This window comes from Tinamus guttatus, unplaced genomic scaffold, assembly GCF_059628265.1.
Source record: "Tinamus guttatus ecotype Peru unplaced genomic scaffold, ASM5962826v1 Tinamus_guttatus_pri_ptg000076l, whole genome shotgun sequence".
Classification (NCBI taxonomy): Eukaryota; Metazoa; Chordata; class Aves; order Tinamiformes; family Tinamidae; genus Tinamus; species Tinamus guttatus.
Window position 1 is genome coordinate 1,363,545 of NW_028288610.1, and position 23,607 is coordinate 1,387,151.

At 34.1% G+C, this 23,607-nt stretch overlaps 1 protein-coding gene across 1 annotated transcript in view; it reads left to right on the forward strand.

Moving 5' to 3' along the window:
- CNTNAP4 (contactin associated protein family member 4) overlaps positions 1-23,607 on the forward strand; it is a 214,761-nt gene that overhangs the window by 141,549 nt on the left and 49,605 nt on the right. The window contains exons 5-11 of the mRNA XM_088519940.1: positions 1,783-1,986; positions 2,155-2,339; positions 4,570-4,713; positions 6,240-6,501; positions 13,277-13,426; positions 19,258-19,429; positions 21,768-21,874. Of these exons, the coding sequence (XP_088376066.1) occupies positions 1,783-1,986; positions 2,155-2,339; positions 4,570-4,713; positions 6,240-6,501; positions 13,277-13,426; positions 19,258-19,429; positions 21,768-21,874 (1,224 nt within the window). The remainder of the gene's footprint in view (positions 1-1,782; positions 1,987-2,154; positions 2,340-4,569; positions 4,714-6,239; positions 6,502-13,276; positions 13,427-19,257; positions 19,430-21,767; positions 21,875-23,607) is intronic.

A 23,607-nucleotide genomic window follows, 5' to 3' on the forward strand; every position in this document is an offset into this window, starting at 1 on the left:
ATATTTTCAAACGTAAGGACAAAAAGATGAATGGGAGTGTTCAGCATGGATCTAATGTTCTGGAGGGAAAATAATGCCCAACCTCACAGCCTTCTGTAATGAGATGACTGTCTTGGTAGAGGAGGGAAGAGCAGTAGAAGCTGCAGTAAGGTTTTTAACACTATCTCCTAACATTCTCATAGATAAGTACAGAGTAGGTTGTTAGTCACTGAGGTCATTGAAAGCTGAACTGTCTGGCTCAAAAGGTGGTGATGAGCAGCACAAAGTGCAGTTGGAGGCTAGTCACTTGTGATTTCTCCCAGCGGTTCAACACTGGGACCAATAATGTTTTAACATCTTCATGCATGACCTGGATGATGGGATCAACTATACTCTTAAGAAATTTTGCAGATGGTATAAGTTTGAAGCTATAGCTCATAAACTATTGGTAGTTCTGACATTCAGAGGAACCTCAGTAGACTGAAGAAATGGGTTGGCAGGAACCTCATGAAGTTTAACAAAGGGAAGTGCAAAGTCCTTCATCGAAGGGAAGAATAACCCAGTAAATAATTTAAAGGTGATTGATCAGCTAGAAATTAACTACGCAGAAAAGGCAGGTGGACTGGTGAACACGAAAGTCAGTACATGAGCTAACAGTGTGCCCTTGCACAACAGAAAGCCTATGGCATCCTGGACTGCATTAGAAAGAGGGCCTTGAAGAAGTTGATCCTTTCCCTTTACTCAGCACTAGTGAGGTCACATCTGGAGTGACCTGCTCAAGAAAGTCTGTCAAAAGGCCACAAGGATGATTAAGGCACTGACTGGGCATGTCTTATGCAAGCAGGAACCTCAAGAAGGGAAGGCTCAGAGGAGATCCGATCAATGCTTATAAATACCTGATGGAAGAAAGATGAAGCCAACCTCTTCTTGGTGGGGCAAGAAGTGACAGGAGAAGAGGCAATGGGCCAACTGAACTACAAGAGCTTTCATATAAGACCCCATGTGGATATGGCCCTGTGTAGCCTCTTCTAGCTGACCCTGCTTTGAACAAGGAAGCTGGCCTAGATGAACTCCAGAGCTGCCTTCCAACCTCAGTGTTTTCGCGGCTGTGTGAGTCTATGATATATGGCTGTACTGGAAGACCGATGATACAGAGTCATTATTAACCTGTATTCAAGCTCAAAAGCTGCGTTTCAGCAGTTGCAATTCAACATAACATTTATAATGTCAACAAAGTAAGATTTGATGACAAGATAACCAGACCTACTTATAACTAATGGGTTGTCCTTTTAGAGTATGTTTGTTTCTTTCCTAGAGTAGTATGTTATAATATTATTATGAATTGGAGAATACAGATTAATTTTAATAGTTGACTGAAGATATAGCTTGCCATTAACTCCTTGAAAATTAGTTTAACATAATGGAAATTATTTTCTCCTTTTTTTGATAATTGGAATTAATCATAAATGAAATTAGAAGAAATTCTCACTGCCCAATTCTGCTTTTACTGTATGACTGATGTGCTTAATGGCTCCAAGGCAACAAAGATGTTTCCATATGTGATTTCAGTATGGATAGAAGCTGTAATCTGTTCAGATCATCTTGTTTTATAATTTAGTGAAAGTAACACCACTAGCATGGCATTAAAATCTGTGGAATACTTGGAATAGCATTAACAAACTCCTTACATGTCATATGTGAAAGCAGAGATGTTAGTGATGTGTTCTCATAGTACCGAATTTATATGCGACTGTTTCTTTTAGACACAGCATTATACATTGTCTTTAATTTCTTTATTTCTAGGATCTGAGGTGGTTGGTTTTGATGGGAAAAGTTGTCTAATTTACAGATTTAATCAAAAACTCATGAGTGCATTGAAAGATGTGATTTCTTTGAAGTTTAAGACAATGCAAAGTGATGGAATTCTACTCCACAGAGAAGGACAAAATGGAGACCATATAACACTGGAATTAATTAAAGGAAAGCTGTCCTTACTCATTAATTTAGGTAACAACTACAGTCTTATTCAGTCTAATGTAATTGGAAAAAAACTCATTTAAAAAAAAAAAAAAAAGCTTATTTTGATGCATAGTGTATTGTAAGCTAGCAATATGTATTTGAATATTTATACTTTTTTATGTGGACCTAATATTTTCTTATTTTTCTCCCCTCAAGGTGATGCTAAAACTCACTCTTCTAATGCCCAAATTAATATTACCCTGGGCAGCCTTTTGGATGATCAACATTGGCATTCTGTCCTCATTGAGCATTTTAACAATCAAGTAAACTTTACAGTGGATAAACACACACATCATTTTCATGCAAAGGGAGAATTCAATTATGTGGACCTTGATTATGAGGTGTGAAAATTACCTTACCTTTATTACGTATATTAACTTTGTTATGTAAATGCAATGAAATAAGCAGAGGGGATAAAACTTACTTAGGGAAGTTTGTAGAGCTTAAGACTCCAGGCAATTTTATCTCCTGAAGGAATGATTTGGAGAGAGGTCTTCTTAGCTTACTAATACTTTTCTTAGCAGACTTACAGTGCCAAATTTTCTGTAGAACATCTTTTTCATCTCTAAAATCATTATTGTTGCTTTTGTTCCAGTAGAACTGCAAATGTATTAAATGCTGTGAAAACAAAAGAGGAATGAGCCCCAAATCACACAACTTTATGATTTGATGAAAATTATGGAAAATAATTTTCCAATGGCTAAAGCCCATTTCAGAAGTATTAAGTTAAAATTTAAATTCCTAGTAAAACTGGCAAATGTATGGTGAGCAAATCTCATCTACATAAATAGTAGATTCGTGAAAAGGAGTATGTGTAACATCATGCAAAATTTTCCCAAACATGATTCCAAGGTCTAAAAGTTGGTGAATAGTGCTTAGTCCCTTCCTATTTTTAGGATGAAATGATGAGTGCTAGAATAGAGTGCACCTACTTGAACTCACAAATCTGTATTACTTTATTTATCAATTCAATTTCTAAATTAACACCATAACATCCACCTTTTAGGCAACTTGCTTCTGTTAGTTATTATCCTGAATTTTGACTGAGTCATACAATGAAAGTAAATGATTTCTTGGGACACTTCAAATGCACATATCTAAGAAATATATTGATTCAAAACTACTTTGTGGAGGTGTCTAATACTGCCCTTGAGAAATCATAGTTTTCAAAGTGGTGCTTTGAATGCTCTCCTCTTTTTCTCTATTCTTCTATACTTTTCAATAATATTATTCATATGATTGAAGACAGAACTATGCTTAAAAATTAGCAATCTAAAACACAATGGCAAAGTTTGGAGTATCATATGAAAAAAGAAGGGGAAGCAGTAACAAATACATGTAACTTTTAAATGATTGTGGTTAGTAAGCACATTTTACTAAATCAGCTAGTATTTTTCCTTTGTTATATATACTATACTACATGTACTATACTGATAGTACATTTCAGGTACTATCAGTAGAAGTAGAAAGGAGCCTTTTTAATGCAAAAACTTGCAAAAACTCAGAATACTCCAAAAAATCTTAATCACTGTATTTAGTAATTCACTGTATTTCTAGCAATCAGAACTTCCCAGTTTAATAACTTAATAATTCTTATAACTTATAGTATTGAAGAAAGAATATTTCAATTTGATTTTTTCATAAAATTATTTAAATTCTGAAGTAGAATTTAAAAATCAAAAACCTTATAATATTACTAAAATCTTTGTGAGTATAAAATGTATATAAAACTATTATTTTTAAAAACAACATTTAAATAATTATTTTCAAAAAATGATATTTCAGGATGGTCAGTTTAAACCAACAGTTTTTACAGAAATTTTGAATGACAATCAGAATGACTCTGGAATGACAGTGTTCCAAAGGAATCTTGATGTTCCCAAGATGATATCCTGTTTGTGATGATGCCTGAGAGTAAAAATATAGTCCAGAGTATAACTCAGGTCAACCATGTAACTTTCTAACACTTTGCAACAGAATCTGCCTCAGGGTCTAACTTACACAGAATTATGTTTTTGAATTTAAAAAGTGTCCATGTGTTTATTTTGCTTTTTATTATATCTTCTTATTTTTTTTTTAGAAAGTAAGTAAAACTACAACATCACTTAGAGCAATTGCACAGGCTAACTAAACATTCCAAGATTTAAAAATTCTTTCATTTGGTTTAAACTGACACAGAAAAATTTCAATTCTTTTTTTTTTTTAATGGAGAAGTCAGACTCAAATTTACTAAGAAAGTTAGAGAACTCTCTTTTTCCTTTAAGCATTGCCCAAATTTGTCCTTCTTCCATTTGACACTGAAAATGTAATTTATGCTGAAAATAGGCAAGACTCTAAATTCACGCTTTTGGTAAAAGAAGTATTTTCTAAAAATGCTAACATTTCAAAACTTGATAGAGTCTACATTTTGTTAGCCTGTTTTATTAATTCATAGATGCAACACAAAGAAATAACTAAGAAATGTTGGATTCACTTGTGGCCTGTCTTTGGCTTCTGTTCTTGCACTAGTAGTAACATTTTTCGTTAGAAAATTACTTAATTGTATTATTGATTTTTTCTTCCCATTCTAAGCTCAGCTTTGGAGGGATCCTGGTGCCTGGAAAATCAGGGATGTTGTCACGCAAGAACTTCCATGGGTGTTTTGAAAATATTTATTGTAATGGAGTGAATATTATTGATCTGGCCAAGAGTCAAAAATCTCAGATCTCCTTTGTGGTAAGAGATGCTTAGATAAAAAAGAATAAATTAATACAAATAAGAAAATAAAAAGACCACAACCACTTTCATATGCAACATGTAAATTCACAGTTCTAAGAAAATCTATATTGTTCAATGAAAGAAAAATCAAGGAGATGACTAAATAATATATTCAAATGTGAAACAGCCAGTATCAGGATACAGGCTGATACAGTGTTAGGCAGCTGTCCAAATAATGTGGAGGGGAATGTGCAGATGGTAAGCTTTTAGTGTTTAACAAAGTTTATTAGTCCTATGATTACCTTTTGATTATAGGTCAGTTCAGCTGACTATCTTCCTGCAGTTCAGTTCATAAGAGTACTTTTATTTATTTATATATCTTCCTTGAAGGAAGTGGAAACAGATAAACTTTAACGTCTTGCTTTGCCATGGGGTAGTGCTTATTTCTCTTAAACTGATTTTGTATCTTTCTGCTCTCAGAAGGTCAAAGTTTATGTATACTTAAAAGTTTGAAAACTGTTTTTTGAATGGAAGTTAAATGTATTTGATTTTCTTGGAACATTATATTTCTAGTAATCATCTGCACAGAACATTAGTTATAGTTGAAATAATACCAGCAAGTCATTAGATCTAAGTGCATCTTGTATCACTAGGAAGAGGCACAAAATATTAACTAACTCTGATGCTAGACCCAGAGAATATGTTGTTTCTGTTCTAATCTTCTCATTTATGTCACTTTAACTGTGACTCTCTAGCTCTGTATGCAGCTTAGGGATGTGGTTTGCCACACATCCTCAACTTTGTTTAAGTATCTAAGAACCAGTGATTTCAGAAACAGTCAAGCACAAAATAAAGGTTAGGTGCCTAAATACAGCTTATGATCTGATCCAATTGGGGCAGACGTCCTTCTGCTCTATAAAATGTATGTTTCATATTTGAAAGTATTAAGAGTTTATATGTGTAATATTCTCTGATTATTTGTGAAAATGAACGTTAAGGTCAGGACACATCTCCAGTGTTGCTCCATGGTCCAAAAAAAAGATTTTTCCTCAAAATAGTAACCCAGTCCAACATTTTTCTCTGCCTAGCATTAGACCCCTGCAAGTATTTGAACCAAAGTTTGCATTTAGTGGCATTTCCTTTAACATTCAGAAATCTGTCAGATCCCTAATGCTTCCTGAGGCTCAGCCAAAACAGAAACAAATTAGGTCTGTGTAAACCCTGAAGTACCATTTAGTCGCCTAGATGACATAGGATCTCACTTTATTAACTCATTATATGTTCTTGCCTCGCTTTGCCAATATAGGTAAGTCTGTTCTGGACAAACACTTTGATAAACATTTCTCAAAATGATACATTCTTGTGTAGTTATCCTTGATTCTTGGGCTAACATATCCAAGAATTATAAGTATTAGGTTGTATTCATAATGTTTTCAAAATGTATGGTTTCCATACAAATTCCCATGGCTTCCCAAAAAGCCATTCCCATGATTATTTTTTTCACTAAATGTTCTTAACATCGTCCTTGTTTCATTTCCTCTTAGGGCAACATGTCCTTCTCATGTTTAGAGCCACCATTGGTTCCTGTTACATTCCTGAGCTCCAGCAGTTACCTGGCATTGCCTGGCACTTCCGGGCAAGAAGAAGTTTCCATCAGTTTCCAGTTTCGCACTTGGAACAAAGAGGGACTTCTATTGTCTACCAAACTGCACCAGACTTCAGGTGGACTTCTGCTGTATCTCAGTGATGGGAGAGTTAAAATGAGTCTTTATAAACCAGGAAAAGCACTGAGTGACATCACTGCAGGTAACAAAAATTGAGAGGAAGGAAAAAAAAATATATGCATGGAAAAATAAGTCATGTTATTCATCAGTGACCTGGTTCTATGACGGTTGTATGTGTAACTGATCCCTACTGATGTGAATTTTAATTCCAAATGTTTCTAAAACAGTTCCTTTATTTCTGTCAGACATGTAAATATATGTCTCCTTCTGTGATTATTTGATTAAAAATAACTTGAAATAATATAGGTGACAGAGCTGGGTCCTTAATTTGCATATGTAAAGCTCATGTTTATGAGTATTCTTAGAGATCTAAGCAGTTTTTTAATTTGTAAAACATAAACAAGTTAATTTCTTGCTCTGCCAAGCTCAGGTGTTAAGATGTTGCCATTTGTCAGTGTTTTCACATCGGATCAAGTGAGTCATTTGTATAGAAAGCCATAAATATCTATATTTATCTACACACATAGTGTTATATTATTTCCTAGAAGTCTCGATTAAAAAACTTTCTGTTACGTTTGGGCACAGAATGCCAAATATTCGATTGGACTCCAAAAATCTAAGAAGAGCTTGATTTTACCTTAAGATTCATGGTAAGGCCAAAAGAAATAGACAAATGAGGAGACTGAATGTATCATTTTCGTAGTTAATCTCTAAATGAAACAAGGATTATGAAATGAATGGAATGGATTAGGAAATGAAGATTAGATCATTTGTGCTTGGCAGTGTGTATTGATTTCCAGGAAGCCCCAGGGCCAGAACAGAGTTATCCAGACAACATACCCTTTATTGTTGTTTTGAACCATTCCTCTGCTTCAAAATGAGCATATAAATACAAGAGAAGGAAGAAAATGTAGAAAGATTCAGTCATGATAGAGAATGTCTGATGAGGATCTTAAGAAAGAGCTCCCAGCTTTCCCTGTCACACTTTCACTTAGCTTGGGAACAAGGGTTGTGCTTGCTTCACCAAGAGGCTCCTTTTTTTTTTCTTTTTTTTTCTCTTTTTTTTTTTTTTCTATGTGTACTGATATCTTTCTCTTTGAGGCTGCTGGTGAATCCAGGAATCATTTTGTTTTACTCAAAATGAGTTAACCAAGAGCTACTCCATCTTCCATGATTCCTCCAAAGATGGTGAGGGGCAGTAATGCTGCTGTGTGATTGTTGTCACCAATGGTTTCACTTAACGTTTTGTTTTTGGTGGTATACTGTGCTTTGGTACTCTATGCATGGGAACTGGCTCAGCGTTTCTCATCTGTTATGTAAGCAAGGTGGATTTTACCGCTATGTTATAGAAGGGTAAAATGGTAATAAGAGATAAATTCCCACTAGGAGAAATGGAGTTAGAGAGAAAGGAGGGTTTTCACAGAATGTATAAAGATGAGGAAATACAACTGAGAGTGGAGCAGGTACTGCATGGGCAAAGAAGATGATCAGAGTTCTGTCCTTTGCGGAATATGCTTAGAAGCAATAGATAACTTGGCTGTCGAAAACACAATGTTGATCATCCAAAAAGGAAGTTGATCCTAGATTTAGTTTAGATTTGGTACAAAAAATCTTTCATGTTTAGTATTCATGAAGCAGAAATATTACTATTGGAAAGGAAATCAAGTTAGTTCCAGCAAAATGGACATGTGAACTGATTTAAAAGTTGAAGAATAAATTGCAAAAATGCAGGCTGCAATTGTACTCAACAAACCTTTAAAGGATTAAGATGCATACAAGCTTGATCTCTTGTAAAGGGTAGGAGGGTTCCTATCATTGCAAGGATAAGAATCAAAGTGGGGGACTTTACAAGTAACAACATAAGGGAGCTGAATGATGCCATTTAAGGTTAGTTTGTCCTAAACAATAACACATACTGTACGTAACCAAAGCAGTGCAAATCCAAATGTTAACCCTCTTGGAATCCTCAGCATGCAAAAGGCTATGCAAAAATAAGGGGAGAAAAGGGAGCAAATTTCAAGAAATTCTTGGCACAAAAACATAGGAATCACTTCTGTTCTAAAATGCTCACAAGTCATGAGTTTGACAATATAAGGAAGACAGAGCAAAGAATAGCCAAATAGAGCAAAGAAACAGCCATGGGATTTGGAGACAGGGCCTAAATCTTTGTTCTACACCTTTGCAATACCACCTTTGGTTCTTTTAGATTAATTCCTTGTTTCACTAACTCAAAACACAAATTCCTGTGAGGGAATAAAAAAAGAAAAAAAAAAAAGTTAAACATAACTCCAGAGCTCTCTCTATAGGTGTATAATGATTAAATTTAAAATTTTAAAGAGTTCATTATTTTCACTCAGGGAAGGATTGTGATCCTGTAATGATCATGGGTAATTTGAAATTTGCATAAATACTTTGATCCTGTTTCTGTGGGTGACAGTAGGATCAGTCCCAGCATTTGTTATAATCTTAAATGAAGGATGCACAAAGAATGACAAGAGTTTTCCCCAGACATACCATTTGAATTTGTTAATTCCCTAGTAAGAATATCAGTGGTATGTAGTTAACAGTGATGTATTTGGCTTTCTAGATGCTATTTCAGTTGCAGTTCAGTTAGGTACTATATGTAAAAGAAATTGTTGGCATGAAGTGTCACTTCAACAGAGCAGCTGAGGTGCTGGCACTTCTGCGCAAATTAGTCAACTTCAAACTCGCAAACAAACATATTAGCTGAAATACCTCAAAATAAGCCTTGAAGCTCAATCTTGAAGCAGAATTTAACATCATTATAAACTTACTGTTTACTTATTAAACTTAGTGTTCATAAGCTCTAACAGCTGGAATAATGTTTGTGCTTGTGAAGACAGAAAGTACTGTAAAAAGACCTTATTCTCTTCTGAGAAGGAATTTATCTAGCAAAACCATACAGTGAACTTTTTCCTGAGCTTTTGAAGTGTTTATTGTTGCTGCATTTACTGAAGTGAATAAAGTCTGCATTTGAAGACTGAGTAATTAAATTATGGATGGTTGTACAGGTTTGTTCCCCTATAGGCAAAGACTTATGACCTGGCTTTCACACACACACACACACACACACACAAAACTTGCTAATTAAATTAGAGCATATTTCTTTATGAACTGTTCTTAGAATTCATTACCATCAGTTTTTTAAAGATCTCTTCAGCCATATAAAAGTGAGAATGGTATTTAATTCATAAGTGATTAAGCTATAATAAACCATATTCTTCTTTTGCAGAGGGTTGCTTTATATAGTTCCTTTGTAGCCTCTTTTGTGAGTGAGTCACATAAAATATTCACAAAGAAATAACATAGATTATGAAAAGAAATGAACACAAAATTAATTTCTGTTGAATGATGAGTCTAAATTGAGTTACAATATGTATGAATGTTTAAAATATTATTACTCCGTTTCTTCGTACGAATCTGTCTTCTATGCAGCTTTTCATTAAATGATGTTAACAGTCATTGAATCTGGAGGTTGTACTTTAGACTAATCTACAAACTATTTCTAACCTATCTTTTTATTTCTCACTGATCTCATAATAAGTTATATACACTGACTTTTGATATATACTTTCATAAGATTATAGGTCATTGTTCTGCAAGACCTTACAGATTTTTTTTTGACATTTAAATATCCAAGTTACTTAAATATTTAAGTGGTGTACAGGTATTGTGAATAAATGGAAATCTTGTTTAAAAGATACATTAATATGCATTAATAATATAATAATTAATTTTCCCTGTGCGTTTCCTGGTAAATCATTTTTAAAACACCTGCTAGAAAACCTATCAGCACCATTTTCACATGGAATTGATATGTTACCAGTCCCTTCCCCTTCATCAGGCATATGGAGTGTCATACCATGCCTTTACGCAAAGAAGGGTTCACACAAGCATATATCATGCTACTATAAGGCATGATACTAGGCATTCATCAGTTCCTACATTTAACGAAAAGGTTTTTTCATAAGCTTATATTCTTCTTTGAGCAAGGTGGACATTGTGTGTCTCTAATCATGGCAGACTATTGAAAAGGAAGTAAAATCTCTCTCCTATTACCATTGAGTACACCAATACAATGAAGTATAGTAAACAAAACAAGAATTGGGAAAGTCATATCACCTCCTTGCAGTAACAAAATGATTTTTCTACTTCAGTCATTCATGCAATCAGTTTCTTTGTGGTTGGCCATTCTTTTACCTATATGCTGTTCCAGTAGTGCTATATATAAAAATGATCTCAAAACAGGAATTTAATGAGGTGGAATGCAACACTAAGAATTAAAATCAATTCACATTGTTTCACTGAAATGAAATTACAGAATGCTTTGTTAGTATAATCAAAGGAAAACCTAGCATGTTGCAGAGAAGTGATTGAGGAATCAGTCATTTGAGCTAACTCAAAAATAAAGTTTTCTTGCTTAATCTCAAAGGTGAGATGAAAGAAGCGGGAACTTTGGTGGATGGGAAGTGAGGCTGGAAAGAAGGAAGGGTACATAGGGTAAGAAAAAACTGTGGTAGAATCTTTTGCTCTTATAAAACCAGTTGGTCTTAAAGGTACAATGATGCAAGTAGTGCTATACTCTATGCATTTTACAATTTAGTTTCCTACTGAAGGATCATTCTACAGTGATTTATATAAGAAAACTGATTACAGCACTGCAAATTGGAAAGAGCCTTTCTCAGGTTTAATTTGTTGTGCTTTAAATAAAACCTGATTAATATTCTCTGTTTTAGCATACTTATTAAACCTTTGATTAAAGAGTTTGCAGTTCACAAAGGTTGAAAGAGGTGTAAAAGATCTAGGAATGCTTTATCTGTTTGTGATTCTTTGTTAGTTTTGGGGTTGAAGTTGGTAAAATCCTTTGATATATTTTATGAATTCTAGCTGTAAAGGAGTACTAAAAGATAATAGGGGAGATATAACAACACCTGTGAAATCTAAAAACTTCAGTATAAAGTGTGACTCATCTATGCCGCTGACACTGCAAGGCAGCAGTAATATTTTTCTAACACTTTATCTACTCTGTTTTTTAAATGTATATGGAACTGCAACAGATTATATAATGAAAATATACCTAGAGTTTTAAGGCATTTGCTTGATCCTCAGCTCAGTACTACACCATCCTAACATAAAATACACTAGCCTGGAGGCTACAGTAAATTATACTGACTTCCACCAGTCCAAAGGGACTTCTTCAACAATTTGAGACCTTGAAAATGTAGGAAAAGTGCAGTCGCTCCCTCCGCATTGCCTGTAGGGCTATATAAATCCTTTTTTACCAAAAGGATTCTGTGGGTGACCTTTTGGTAACCAGACATAATAGCTTTACTGTTATAGTATACATTGTGAAATAAGGTTTCCAATTTTTCTTTTAGTAGAAGGTCCATCTCTATAAATACCATTAGGAGGGGGCTTTGCAGAAGTAGAAAATACACACATTAATTAATCCAGAAACATGGTGCCAGTACCTGAGAAAAAGGCTCCATGTTTCCTTGCATTACATTTGAATCTTCCCTGAAAAAGCCACATAGACAAAAAGATCTGCTGTCTAGAATTTCTATATAACACAGTTCAGACCAGGGAGAGAGCAAAATTTTAGTGTTGCTAGAGGATAAAGTTTCTGCATGTGCATTCCATAACACTAGCTGAAGGAAACAATCTATAGAAGGTTTGTATATGTCTAATATTGTGTTCAAAGTATTGGAGACATTTTCTAATAGATCATGTATCTCAGCTTCTACTGCAATTCTAACATTTATCTGATGATTGTGTGCTGAAACTATGTTGTTATTCTGTGGTAGTTAACAATATAGGAATTCTAGTTATGCTGAAACTTTTAACCTACTTATTCTTCTATTTTGCTTTGTTTTTCTGTTTTGAACAAAATCATTAAAGAGTGGGATGTTTTACAGAATGTGAACAAATTCTACAGCATATAAATGCATGAAATTTCAAGAAGGAAATCACAGATCACAAATTAGAGCCACTGAGCAGTCAAGAAAACACATTACCTAATTCAGTTCAGATATTCTTAGCTGAAAGATGCATCACTGATCAAGTAGTGCTTAAGAACATGATAGACTTAAGACACTTACTTAAAGATAATAATGTTCTTATGTGTTACCCTGAATAAAATGTATTAAATTGTGTATATATATAAGCACTTTCCAGAATTAGGACGTTAGGTTTATTGCTTAGTGGCACCATCATTAAGAGGTAGCATAAATTGGTGTTAGAGGATAAACTCTCAGCAGATAGCTCCAGAATTTACCCATGCATTTCATGTAAAAAAAGATATCTGAAATAGAAGAAAAATCTTTTGACACTGACATAGCAGTTGCTGAAGCTTTTAGCAGTTACAGGATTTTCCTATTTTCCTGGAATATAATATAATGACTTTTTTTTGATTTTAAAAGATGAAGAAATCCCTAGTAATAGTGCACTAAAATATGTATTATGTTTAAAATATTATATCAACCATGAGCATGATGTCTTAATGATAACCTTCTTAGACAAGATACCTTTCATAGTCGCTACATTAATGGATGTGTTACTAAAAATTAAGAGCATTACAACTGCTGGTTTTCCTTATTCATTGAAGGACTTTTATTTTTCTTTATCAGAAGGTGAAGAAAATGAATGGATCAATGTTTGTTTTCACTCAAGGCATTGTGTCCTTTGTTCATTTTATTATCACTCTGAATTGTTACACAGACTACCGATTGTTGTAATAGAGTCTTCTGCTTTAAAGTCTATATTGTTCAGCTAGTATAACAAGTAATATATATATTTATTTCATTCTGTGTTTTTTTTTTTTATTATTTTCCGTCTAGGTACTGGATTAAATAATGGCCAGTGGCATTCTGTTTCTTTCTCTGCAAAAAGGAATCGTATCAGTGTAATAGTGGACAATGATGTGACCTTGTCTGCTCATGCCTCCATACCTCTGCAAATTTATTCAGGAGATACTTTCTACTTTGGAGGTAAAATACGTTGCTTATTTAAGCTTGCAGAATCCCATAGTCCAGCATAAATTTTCCTGACATGCTTCATCACAAGCTCAGATTACTTAGGCTTGCCTCAAGTCTTTTTTACCTAGTTTGTTTTTCTCAGGTATTGAAATGGGTTTTATAGGTGTGTGTTTCCTCAAAGCTCTGTAGTATTGTGTAGCACATATTATTACCCAAATTCTTGTTCACTTTTTAGTACATAGTTTTCTAATATCATGCTGTTTTAATATCTAATGTCGGTTCGCACTGACAATCATACAATCATATGCAGGTTGACATCTATCATGATACACCATTTTCGTGCTAGATCAATGTGAGAATCATCCTCTAGGTTTACTTCAAATTTCCCCTTAAAGTACATGTTTATTTACTTGTTCAAATATTCTCTCTAGGTCCATATATGTCCTGTGCACAATAAATACTCTCAAATAGTTTTTTATCAGTGTACCAAACCTTTGCCAAGAGTGGAGAATTTAGCTTGTGCCTGAAAGCTAGATTTAGATGCTCCTTTTTCTCTCATATGAGCATTATTTATATCTGAGCCCTCTCACACAGAGGCTGTGAAACGTGACCAAGTAACTTTGCTGTTAAACATGTTTTTACCAGTAGCATAGTGAAAGTTATAATGAACGTGAATCTATTGAGAATGGATTGAATAACAGCAATATTAAACAATATCTAAATACATTATTCAATACTAGCCAAATGCTTTGTCTCATTCAAGCTTTATTAACAATTCTGATTCCTGAGAAAAGTGACAAACATGAAAAACCTGAAATCATTATGGAACAGTTCATTGTCCACAGATCAGTTCCCTTGAAAAAGAGTAGACTGTGAATAATTACATGCTCACAAGACAAAATTGAATCTAGAAACAACTACAAGAGCACCCATGTGACTTCTTAGATGATTTCAAATTTGGCATCAAGACCTTTCTAGTAAAGACAATGGAACCCTTTCCTTTAGATGATAATCAGTAAAAGAAATAGAGGATTGGCTTTGGATATAGAGAAAGCATTTTTTTAATTAATTAATCTTGTGGTTTTCACAAGATTGCAGGGTTGATGGCACAAGTGCACAGATCAGGAGAAATGTGGGCAGTTGCAAAAAGCAGCAGGTCCAACTAAGTTATACAGCAATAGATTTCTATTTATATTTTGGGCAAATTATTTCCAAGAACACTGAAAATGCCAATTGCATATCCACAATCTTCACATTTTCTGAATTAAGTTTCACAGTCAAATCAGCAGCTTGTGCATGTCATACAACTTAGGAAAAAAAAAAAAAAAAAAAAAAAAAAACCTAAAAAGCTTCTGTTTATTGAAATTTCATGTCTAACCAATGCCAAAATGCAAGCAATGCATTTTGGCTGTATAAGGCTGTTAAAATGCATACCATTCCTCGGTGTGCTTATTTTAAAAATGTGAATATAAACTTTTCAGGAAAGCTGTCTAGGGAAACATAATGGTTAATTTGCTTGTTTTAACGACTACAAAGTGTGTGAGAAATATGTATGCTTGACTGAAGAAATACATAGTTATCAAGAATATTCTTTAATATATGATGTCAGCACAAACACTAGTCATGCTACCATCAAGGACATACTGCATCTCTCAGTTCTTTGGATAATAACTCATTGCAGGTATAAGGGTAAAAAGAGATTAGTTAAAAATATAATAAGCACCTCAGGCCTATGCCATTTTTAATGGATTTATTTTGTTAATGCACAGACTCCACTTTCATTAATATTAATGTGTTGCATTTTCTAGGTAATTCAGTGTAATAGAATTAGAAGATGCAAAGATTTGAAAGACAGACTTAAAAAAAAATCTAAGATTTTTGCAGAGTATCAAGTGTTAAAGATTTTTAATTTTTTGTTATCTGGAGATCTTCAAAACTCACTTGGATGTAATCCTGTGCCACATGCTCTAGGTGACCCTGCGTGTGCAGGAGGGGTTGGACTAGATGATCTCTAGAGGTCCCTTCCAACCTTAATGATTCTATGATTCTATGATTTATTTTTTTTAAATAGACACTCCACATTTCATTCAAAAACCATATTTTCTACTAGAGATAACAAAAAAAAGTTTAAATTTGTGTTAAATTGTGTAGAATATATGGTTAAAAACTATTATTTATCTGTCTAATTATGTATGGGACTGAAAGGTTACTATACTCCATCTTTGATCTTTTCAATTCAAAGGATTCGTGTTTTGTAAAGCAGTTAATGAACAATTTTCCTTAGTTGTTCCTTCCCAGAAAAAGCCCATTGATGATTTCTTTGCACTCTTAGCTCATTCTTTATTTTTTATTTCCTCAAAGCCATGAATGCTTTTTATGTTCTTTTTCACTCATTCGACTAGATATACAAGTTTCCATTGCCATGTCATGTTTGTTTTTCTATAGAGGGGTTCTCTGTGCTGTCTTTACAGAACATTAGGAAGTGCCTGTTAGCTATAAAGAACAGAGAAATGTCTTAAAAGTCTTAAAAGCCACTGCTTGCTAATGTAATGAAACAAAAAGCAATTTGAATGATGTGTACTCAAACGCAGTATTATTTAAGATCAAAGTATTGCCCTTCTGTATCATCCCAGAAGAGATATTACCTTAAGAAAAAAAATCAGGCACCTGTTGTCATGTAGTGTTCTATTGCCTCAGGTTAAAAAACGCACAACTTGCATGGTTTAAGTTAAGTGAAGATCGAAGTACTTTATGGATTTATTAATGATGTGTGATTAACCTATAGTGACCAAAACAAGTCAGATCACTATCAATAATAGAACAAATAAACAGCAGTGTTAGATATTTATAAAACGTTTATCACTTAATTATAAAATAATCTGGGTAGGAAGGGACCTTCAGAGGTTCAGCTAGTTCAACTCTTCACTCAAAAAAAGTCTGATTAAGTTGAGTTGTGCAGGGAACTCTAGCTAGTCAAGTTTTGAATGACTCCGAGGATGGAGGTCTCAGAGCTTCTCTTTGCAACCTGTTCCTGTATTTGACCACTCTTATAGTGTGGTGTTTTGTTTTTTTTTTCCTAATATCTGATCAGAAAATGTCATTTCCAACTTGTGTTCTTTGGCTCTTCTCCTAGTGCATTTCTGGAAGGAGTTGGACACCATTGTCTCTGTATCCTCCTACCAGGTAGTTGTATACAGCAATAAAATCTCCCTTTTATTTTCTTTTCTTGAGTCTGATCCCTCTCAAACGTTCCTCATATGCCCTGTGCTCCACCTTACTTACTATTTTGGTAACCTCTGTTGGACTTGCTTCGCAAAGTCCTTTGCTTTCCTGTGCTGGGTACCCCAGAACTGGGCACAGCACTCTAGATATGGTCTCATTTGGTCTCACTATATTCATGGTCTCTCCACGAATGAAGAGTAAGGATCACTTCACTGGATCTGCTCTTTGCAGCTTTGCTAATACAGTGCATTGTCGAGTCTCCTTCTCTAGAGGTCTTCCAAATCTGTCTGGATGCGACCCTGTGCCATGTGCTCTAGGTGTCCTTGCTTGAGCAGGGGGATTGGGCTAGATGATCTCTAGCGGTCCCTTCAAACTTCAGCCGTTCTGTGAATCTGTGCTGCAATGACACTCATGGTCCACAGCTGACATATTATCCACTGAGAACTTTCTCTCCTTTCTGCAAATCTACTTCTTAGGCAGTTGGCCCTTAGCCTGTGTTGTTGCATGAGGTTATCCCATTGAAGACACAAGAGCTTTCACTTACTCTTGCTGAACTTCCTGAGGTTCCTGTTGACAAATTTCTGCACTTTGTTCAGGTCCACCTGAATAGCAGCTTTGCCTTCCAACACGCCGACTACTGTTCCCAGTTTGGTATCGTGCACAGACTCACTGAGAGTACACTCCATCCCATCATGCTGGTTATTCACAAACACATCAGAAAATATTGGTCCCAGTACACACCCCTGGACATCAATTCTTATCATTTGGACTTTGTAACAGTGATTATCCGCTTAATTCGTCCACATCTCATTAACATTCACTGCGCTCCTCTTGTCCACAGTGCCAGTCATCTCATCAAAGAAAGCAATGCAGTTTGTCAGATGTTATTTTCTCTTGTTAAATCTATGTTGTCTGTTTCCATCTATCTTCTTGTCCTTCATATTTTTAAAAATGGTTTCTGATAGGATTTGCTCTATAACCTTCCAAAGACTTGTGTAGGTTAAATGAACTAACTTTTTGTTCCTCTTCTGCCTCTCTTGCACAAACCATGCTTTGCTAGCACATTTAGGGACTTGGAAGGTCTGAGGCTGTCCTACCTATGAAAACAAGTAAATAAGATCTTGAGCAACTCAACCTTTTCCATATCCCATGTTACCAAGTGCCCTTTTTTGATCTTCCTTTGCCTAGGAATGTACTTCCTTGTTGCCCTTTACTTCCTTTGCTGTTTTCAAGCCCAACTGTGCTTTGGCTTTCCTGACTCTGTTACCATAGATGATGTCTTTGTATTTCTCTCAAAGAGCCTGTCCCTCATTCCACCTGTATACTTCATGTTTATGTTTGAGCTTAGCCAGATGCTCTATGATCATCCTTGCTGGTCTTCTACCACTTTTGCTCATTCTACACATGGGAATGGACCGTTATTGTGGTTTGATGTAGTTAACCTTGAAAGTTAGCCAGCTGTGCAGGATCCCATTGTTCTCCAAGGAAGCTTCCCACAGGATCTGGTGAACAAGCCAAAATCGAAAGTCCAGGATTGTCTTTTGTTCTGATGACTTTTATCTGGATCTTAAATTACATATTCTCATTCTCCTTTCTGCCAAGCCTGCTCTTAATTTGCGTATCTTCTTGTTCATGAGTAGCAAGTCCAACAGAGCAACTCTTCCAGTTGGCTTATCAATGCATCACCTGACCTGCATCAAGAAATTGTCATCAGTACATTCCAGAAAAAACCTGGATGGCTTGCACCAGCCATGATATCCTTCCAGGTGTTAAAGGAGTGTTAAAAGTCACCCATGAACACCAAGTGCTTTTGTCAGCCATCTAAAGAAGACTTTATCCTTAATCATCTATCCTCCTTCATTAGAAGATCTGTATATCTGCATCATACACATACTACAACTTCACCTATGCTGATCTGGCTTCTGATCCTTACACTTACCTACTATCATTTATATTTCAAGTCAGCTAAGAAACTACACATGTTTTTGGTTTTCTTTTTGTTTTGTAGAAAAGGTGATCTTAAAGTTTTACGTGATTAAACTTATTTACATTTTTCCAACTATAAACTATTACCTCTCAACTACATATGTCTATAGCATCTTTCTCAAAATAATTTCTATTTTAATGTTATCCACTAAGTGTGTGCATTCTTATTATTAAAGATGACAGAAATGGTAAGATTGCACTGATAAATAAAGATCAATGTATTTACTAGCTCATTGTATATCTTCTTGGACTTGATTTGTGACTTAAAGCCCATCCAAATCATGTTCACCTCACTAATATAATACTAAATAATAATACTCAGTAATAATCAGGTTGATTGATCTGTCAAGTGTATTGATCAACATATTGATTCTTTCCTTGGTTTTGAACTGCCGTTTGGATTAATCTGTATCCTGATTTTTAGTGATCTCATCACATATATTTTAAAGTCATAAGATTGAGGAAAAGTTTTTCAGTTCCATCACTATGCTTAAACAGAAATGTTTCTGACTAAACCCTTCCTTTCACAAAGTTTTTATCACCTGGAAATTATGAATATCTGGTCTACTTTTTGGAATATACAAACCTGTTCAGTTAAATAACTTTTTTAACACCACGTTTTATGCTTGTTTCAGGCTGTCCTAATGGTGGAAATAATACTGAATGTAACAGCTCATTTAGTGGTTTTCAAGGATGTATGCGACTCTTTTCTATTGATAATAAACCTGTGGATATGATCGCAGTTCAGCAAAATTTTCTTGGCAATTTCAGTGATCTGCAGATTGACTTATGTGGGATCATAGACAGGTAAGATAATCTTATCCATTCATTCATTTCCTTGAATGTTTCAAAATTATGACTAAGTGATAAAGATCAGGATGCTTACAAAATTGCATGCTTTTTCTTTCATAAGTAGTCAAAAGTCAAATACTTGACTGATCTAGTGTAATAGTCTACAGTATACCTGGAACAACTACAAAAAGAAAATTTCCCTTATCTGAGAGGTTTTAAGGTTACCTGAGAGGTAAACATTAATATAACCATTTGGGTTTAATTTATTAGCTTCATCTTATTTAAAAGACAAAAAAAATAAAAATAAAAATAAAATAAAATAAAATAAAAATTCCTATCATTTTCTTTTTTTTTTTTTTTTTGTTTTCTTGGTTCCATAAACTTCCAAATCCTATTCCTATGCATGAATTATTATGACTCTTTCCAGTCAGTGCTCTTCCCATGTTCCTTCATTTTAGTCATTTCATTGTATAGTATCTGTATAATGCAGTGCGCTCATATATCTCTTGGGCATTCAAATAATTCTCTTCATATATTTCTCCTTAATAGCCTTTTTCTCAGCTGCTTTATCAATATATATTGGTTTAATAACTACTGATTATAGATAAACCATTGGCAAAATAACTTTAAAGGACACAATGTCATTTTAAATGACCGACAAATTTGACCAACAAAACATCCAGTCTTTGAGGAGAGAGTACCAGATGAGTCTGTCATAATTACATCAACCTCTAATACAGAAACATAAGACTAGGAGTTATTGCCTTTGGTGTCCTGATAGCAGTACATTGAAGAAAAAAATTCTCAAACATAAATTATTTTATCTTAAAAAAGAAAAAAAAATACTGGGGAAGTTTTTGAACTTTTTTTTTTAATAAATATATTTTTTCCATAGTCTGAAAGTATGGTCAACAGTGCATGGAAAATGTCTGTAGTAAATAGTGGACATATAAAGTTCTTCATCTCTTTTATTCTTGACAAAAATATATCTCTGTTCTGGTTCAATATTCTCTTTTAACAACAGTTTTTGGTTATTATTAGGCTTCTAATTTAAAGTTATACATTATTTGTAGACTCCATACACTTAAAATTATATTATCAAGTCACAAGTGGTAAGTGCTCGAAACACTGCTTTTTATTTCAAGTAGAAATACATACCTGCTTTTAAGTGAAATCATTGGAAATTTTTGTCAGAAAGTTAGTTTCTTCAGAGAAATTGCTGTTACAAATCTTGCTTTGGATAGGGTTGCTTTAAACTGTGTAATTGTATAGCTACACTTTGACTTAGTTAGTGGCTACTTTCTATTATACATTCCAAAATGGAGGATAGAAAATGTTAAAAGATTTAAACTATAAGCTGTTTTCAATTCTATTAAAATTGGCTCAGGCATCATCACTAATTTCACCTAAGCTTTCCACCTGGTGAATACTATTAGGAAGATGAATTAAAATGGTCAAGGAGTCAATACAAGTGAAGACCATGTAAATCACTTGCAATGTGGGAATAATGACATATTTGTCAAAAAGGAATAAGGCAGTGGAAGCTATGACTGAAATATATGCAAGTGGAGCAGCTGTCAGAGAATGGCCTTAATGGCATCTATCGGGTGTTTTATGAATATTAACAATGTTAGAGGAGGTATATATTTATAATAACGGAATATATATATGATTACTTAGTCATACCCAGGAAAGAAAAATCAAATGTTTATCCTAAAATTTATTGCTGTCTACATTTGTATATATCCTTTAAACAAAATACTTAATGCCAAAGTGAATTTAAGTCCAATGCCTAAAGTTCATGTCTGTTCCTCAAATCCAAGCTTCCTTAGACTTATAGCCTCTCTAGACTTGGTTCAAAATAATAAACTGGAGTCAGAAATAGTCACCATTTTAGAACAGGAAATAACTCTGAGGAGAGATGGTCAGTTGCATGTGTTTTGTGATCATTTTGTATTTTTCTGGCATTTTTAGAATAGAAGCATGCTATGACACTACCTTGTTGTGATTCATCCTGTTGAAATCACATACGTCACAAAACTTCCCATACAGTTACCAGCATGCAAATTTTTCATTGTTTTATAAATTTGTATTAAATTATTGTTAGTTGATTAAGGGTAGGGAATAATTCTGCACGTTACACTTTAATTGTTTCAGTTTTCTCAGGTTTATTGAATAATTAATATATTTATGATAGTTAATAGGAATAGTGGAGAATATGAAGGGAAATTTTCTTTAGTTAATTTTCTAATAGTCACATTGACATCTTCCCTGATATGCCTGTAGTATTAAATTAATGTCGGTGCAGTGTCAGAATAAGGAAAAGAGTGAATATGTTTGTTTTTTTGTATAGGTGTTTGCCTAATTACTGTGAACATGGTGGTGAGTGCTCACAATCCTGGAACAGTTTCTATTGCAGTTGTATCAATACTGGTTACAAAGGAGCTACTTGCCATTATTGTGAGTAAGATATTTTCTGGCTGCATTTTTGCCTCCAGCTAATAGTTTTCTCCTCCAAGAATATGCATTTGTGCTCATCATGTGTATTACAGGATCAGTTTTGTAGGCCTTGAGAAATCAAATTTTTACTGAAAGATCTAGTGGGTATCTCTTTCTGATCCATATTTTTCATTATTTAGATAAGTGGGTCACTATTTTCCTCTTCTGGTGATAAAAATCTGCTCTTTGAGTCAGTACATCATTTAGAAATGTGTTTAGTTCCACTGTATTCATCCCAACAAATAATATACATATATGGTATATATATGCTTTTTTAAAGACAATGGAACTATATTCCTGTGTAAAGATCCTCACATGCTAAGCCTTAAGTCTATGTTTATATAATTTGCTGAATCAGGGATAGATTAGGAGAAGGTTGCAGTAGGATCACTGCATGAATCACAGAATCATTAAGTTGGAAGGGACCTTTAGAGATCATCTAGCCCAACCCCCCCGCACACGCAGGGTCACCCAGAGCATGTGGCACAGAATGGTTGAAGCAAAGCTGGCATAAATAAAAAAGAAGTTGGCAGTTCTGAGGGCATCACTTAACTATCTTTCACAAAATTTGATATTGCATTTAGGTAAAAGCTCTTTCAAGAAAAAAAAAAGAAAACTTAGGAGACATATTCAGAAAAGAGAAGTGGACAAAGTCATGTCATTAATCTGCTCAGTGCTATGACTGTACTTTGATCTTTGTGTTAAACTAATTAAAAGTTATTCAACTAATTTTACAGTTCATGTTCCATGTTTGTACTGCTTTAAGCATGTTCTGGGAAGCAGAATAAATAAACCCTAGCATTGATTATATATACTCAGAATAAGTATAAATCCTTATTAAAAATGTATAGATATTAAAAAATGCCCTCATTATCATATTAAAAAGATGAATAAATATGCCCAAAGAAAAATTTCCTTACACAATTTATAATTTTTGTTGGCATATTTTATGAAAAGAATATATCTCTGTATACTGGGATATTTTGAAAAATCACTGACTCCAAAAAGACTGTGTTGTTAAAATATTTTTATGGGGCAACAACAGTATCTACTTGTTTTATACTATGTGAGTTGTAAATAATTCAGTGGCATAAATAACGTTTTAAAGAAAAAGTAAATCTTCATATCAGGAAAAATACATAAATAGTATAGATGCTTATGAATATCACAGGGAGTGGTAGAAATCCATCGTACTCCCAAAGTGAAGATGAATGTGATTTCGTTCACTATAATTTGGGGAAAAAAAAAAGTGTATTCAAAATTTGGTGACATCCATGAGCACAGATGGAAGCCATCCTCCAGGTGATTGGAACTTTTTGTACAAAATTCATGTTAAAGCAAAGAGGTTAGAGGTTTTTGGTTTTGAAAAATATATACCTAATTTTTCTGGGTTGCTTATCTTGTTGTTAGATTGCTGTTTTATGGGTATAAAATATAATCCTGTTACTATTTGATGGTAATGATTTTAATAATGATTTCAAATTAAGTCACTTTTTTTTTTTAATCCATACTGTCATTCAGCTGTATGACTTCTATAATAAAATATGGTTCTCAAATGTTCAAATATTCTTGTAGTTACAAGGTTAGAATTAAGTTACTGATCTGGAAATATTACTTAATGAATTGTCATGTTTCTAAAATCTTCTGTGCATTCACATTCTGGGACAAAAGGCAAAATGGCCAACATGTATCCC